Genomic DNA, 4,163 nt, shown 5'->3' with positions numbered 1-4,163 from the left:
ATTCGTTATTTGAGAATATTTGTCCAACTCTGAACTCGACAAATTCAACCCCAGTTTATATCACAGAGAATAGTAACTAGAAATTTTATATCGATTCGTAAACTAACTTCTCCGTACTTTTCATCGATAAATTAATTTTGATAAATTGGAATCTATCAACGAATTTTTCACGGTGTAAGTGTAAGATTTTTATTCGTTATTTGAGAATATTTGTCCAACTCTGAACTCGACCAATTCAACCCCAGTTTATATCACAGAGAATAGTAACTAGAAATATTATATCGATTCGTAAACTAACTTCTGCGTACTTTTCATCGATAAATTAATTTTGATAAATTGGAATTTATTAACGAATTTTTTACGGTGTAAGCGTAACATTTTTATTCGTTATTCGAGAATAACATTTGCCCAACTCCAGTCGCACAGTCTTTTAAACCCAAATTTCAATTTTTTTAAATTGATACGATTCAAATGAATTATAGTTAAAGTATAGGAATTTTAATTTTGGTCGACTTACATGGCTTTGAATCTCTGCTGAAACTTCAATCCGTAAAATTCCCCAGTGTACCATAACCTGGAAAATAAGAAAAGAATAGAAAAACAAAAAGTAGAACTTTGCAATGTTTGGACTGTATCTTCTGGACGTTTATGTGACTCGATTGACACTGAACAAAGAGGTGTATGTTGATACTGGCGGATCGCCGCTGGTAGTAAAAGTTGTCTTTGTTAATTTCCCAGCCATGGAAGTCGCTGAGCGTAAACGATCTCGTAAAGACGATGACATTTACATCTACGAATTTAAAGGCGGCCAATGCTGTCATTTTTCAATGATGTGCGATGAATTGGTCACCAAAATGAAGAAAGTCCCCCTAAATATCGGGGTTTTTAGAAAGGACGACAATTATCCCATTTGCAATATTCGTACTCACCTCAGCGGTTGCGCTTGCGATTTGGTGAGAAATTAAATTAGACTTCACGTTTGATTAATTCTGTTGGTTACGTACAAATAAATCAATTCATTGTTCCACGTTCAAATTGCCTCTCAAAGCAAAATCTGACTCGAATAATAAATAACCAACAGGATAACAATTTATTCGATCGAACAAATATTTATCCGTATGAACTATTTCCTTCTGTAATTAAAATTCTCATTCAAGAAGTAACGGATAAATTATGTTTTATATTTAAACTTGACGTGTTTGTTTTTAAACGTAAATTTTGGGAAAAATTTAGAATACTGGGAATATTATTTCGATGTTTGAAAATTCTGAATGATCTGTTCTCGAATATTTCTGATACTCTGTCAGTAGTTTCTTCGATATGTAATAATTTCCTCACGTGTGTCGAGATTCTAGAAATAATTATACACAAGTTAATCGTGTTATTTTGCACAGGGTACGCACAAGATTGAAAGACCAAAATCCTTCAGATTCAGAGGACCTTTCGATCTAGTTGATTCTGGTAATAGTTTTGCAGGGCAATTAGGCGTTGACATTACCGTTACAAATATAGGAAGGTACTTTCTTTCCACCTGTAATTTATTATTTAACCTTTCTGTTTTCCCCTGTCTATTTGACTCGTATTAATATCATTATAAATTCAAAACCTGTGTATTAAATACAGCAATTTTCGTTATAATATAATCAATTACCGTACTGTTTAGGTGTATGACGAGGTACTATGCCCTAGTGCCCAACTGTTTCCTCTTCAAAACCGACCCAGAGGGACACGAGTACAGATGCAACCTGAAAGAATCGTCGAAAATATCAGACGAATTATTATATGGAGCTTTCGGAGACAATATAGGAAAAATCGCGAAATTCACGCAGAATCTGGATCTTGATTCTCCGGGGCCTTTGGTCATGGATATAGTTGGAATTGCTCCGGCTGCTGGACACCTCGCGGCCGGAAGTCCTCCGCCTCGAGAACCGCTGCCGCCCTTAGTGGATCCACGAATGACGCGAGGCAGAAGGAGGGGAAAACGTAGGAAAAAGGGGAAGAAATAATGACTAAAAATTTGCCCAACAAAAACTCTACCCAATAATCTACCCTACAGTTCAATATCGTGACAATAAATTCTCGATGATAATTCGAATGTCTCGCGATTCGATGATTCCGAAATAGTTGAGAGAGATCTTTCTATTTCAAACGAGACAATTTTCTACGATACTTTGAGAAATCGTTTCGCGAAGCTCCGCGTATATAATGGAGGATAATATCGTGACAATAAATTCTTGATGATAATTCGAATGTCTCGCGAGTGATTCGCGATTCGATGATTCCGAAATAGTCGAGAGATCTTTCTATTTCAAACGAGACAATTTTCTACGATATTTTGAGAAATCGTTTCGCGAAGCTCCGCGTATGTAATGGAGGGTAATTTTAAACACTGATGTGTACAGAGTAAAGTTCCACGAGCGACGTTAGTTGCGAGACATCGAAGACGGAAACGGGAACCGATCGAAAGAAACGCGTCGGCTTAGGATGAAAAGCAGTTAACGGCATATCATGAGAAGAGAGAGCGATTCAGCGTCGTGGAGGATCTTTCTCACGGAGCTCTTTGCTATAGGGCAAAGATGTCTGCATACGCCCGACGACACGATTATGATTTATGCCGAATCGAATCGAGGCTGATTTATGAGAACGTAATGTTCTCAACTCCAGGATATGCCTGCCTGGAAGGCGGCTCGTGGAACGATTTCCGAAACGCATTCTAACGTTCCGAGCCGGGGAAAGGTTCAGTTGTCGCTGAAAGCTACGAACAAGGCTTTAAACCACGCGTCTCTAATACCTATCCTAATCAGGAGAAACGAAATTTCAAGAATCTCGATCCACGCAAACTGTTCCTTCTCAAGTTTCAATTTTTTATAAATAACAGTAATAATATTGACACAATCGAGCTCATAAAATTAAAGTTACATAGAGAATTTACAAACAGAGTGATGAAAAAAATTATATCAGAAACCTTGCACTGGAATATGAAATAATAAAATTCTGATTCGAATCAAAGTACACTCCGCCATTTTAGCGTTAAGTTAATTCTGTCTTCGTTCCAGGAAGTCGTTGATATCAGCCATAATTCTTCAACTATTACACGTACACTTTCTGAGAATTTTGACGAAAGGAAATTTATTTTTTAAACCAGTGCACCAACATTAATCTAGACCCAGATAGAACCATGAAATGTTCTTTGTAACTTCTAAATTACGTAGCTCCAACAGTGAATAAAATTTCATATAATATTCCCCAAACAATTCTAAGAAGCAATTCCTAATGATCCCAGATCCTAGTAATCATTCCCACAATGACTTGAGAGAACTCTGTAGAGACACTTGACTCGCAAAAGGACGAATTTAATCCGTGAAACAGTGAGTTTGATTAGCAAAAGGGTGAATTTATAAATAATACCCTCGAATAAGGGATCGAGAAGTTAATTTTACGAGTAACACATCTTGATTCGCGTTAGAATGAGACATAGTTCGCAACGTGTTCCATTGCGAAAGACGATTGCAGGTCCGAGGATTGCGTTCTCCATACTAATCCTTCCGTGAGCTTTCTTCTCCCCACACGGGTGGCTGATCGCGTGTCGCGGTCACGTGTTGCATCAATAATTCATTTCCGCGTGTCGTACGCATTTCGCGTATCACGCGAGTAATCAATTAACAACCGTGGAAATAGATTTCACCGCAGAGCCTCGTAAAATTTGTCCACGCAGCTGCAATTAAACGTTCCTATCGCGCTTGCCTTGCACTGTTTACACGCGAGGTTACCAGCCTGGCCAAACCCTGGCGTTTCTTTCCACCGGTTTCCCACTCGAATCCTTGCAAGAAAGATATATTGTCATCGCTTGATGCTCGCGTTGCGGCGTGGCACACCCTGTGTACAGGTGGTTGCAGGCAAAACAGCGATTACGACAGGGAGTTGTTATTGGCTACCGGTAAACGCACGCATGCGTTCGAAAATCTTCCATTTTAGAACGTTAACATTCATATACGGTTGCTTTCAAATAATAAAAAAGCGACTAACAAGGAGACTGCACGTGCGTTTATCAGATATTTGCAATTAAGTATTCAAGAATCCATAAATACTGTTCAAAATGTCCGCTACATGCGACGACACATCTGTTCAAGATGGCTGACACATGTGACGATCCAGCCCAGTGA

The 4,163-nt window shown here is 38.5% G+C and overlaps 1 protein-coding gene across 1 annotated transcript; it reads left to right on the top strand.

Annotated features, from left to right (window-relative positions):
- Window positions 1–620: 620 nt before the first annotated feature.
- On the top strand, window positions 621–2,006 carry LOC143342824 (uncharacterized). The gene is made up of 3 exons (XM_076767089.1): window positions 621–953; window positions 1,395–1,516; window positions 1,664–2,006. The coding sequence occupies exons 1-3, from the start codon at window positions 621–623 to the stop codon at window positions 2,004–2,006; spliced, it is 798 nt and encodes a 265-aa protein (XP_076623204.1).
- Window positions 2,007–4,163: the final 2,157 nt, after the last annotated feature.

The sequence above is a fragment of the Colletes latitarsis genome, chromosome 6 (genome assembly GCF_051014445.1).
Source record: "Colletes latitarsis isolate SP2378_abdomen chromosome 6, iyColLati1, whole genome shotgun sequence".
Taxonomy (NCBI): Eukaryota; Metazoa; Arthropoda; class Insecta; order Hymenoptera; family Colletidae; genus Colletes; species Colletes latitarsis.
Note: the sequence above shows the minus strand (reverse complement) of the source record. Positions and strands in the feature narration are given on the sequence as shown.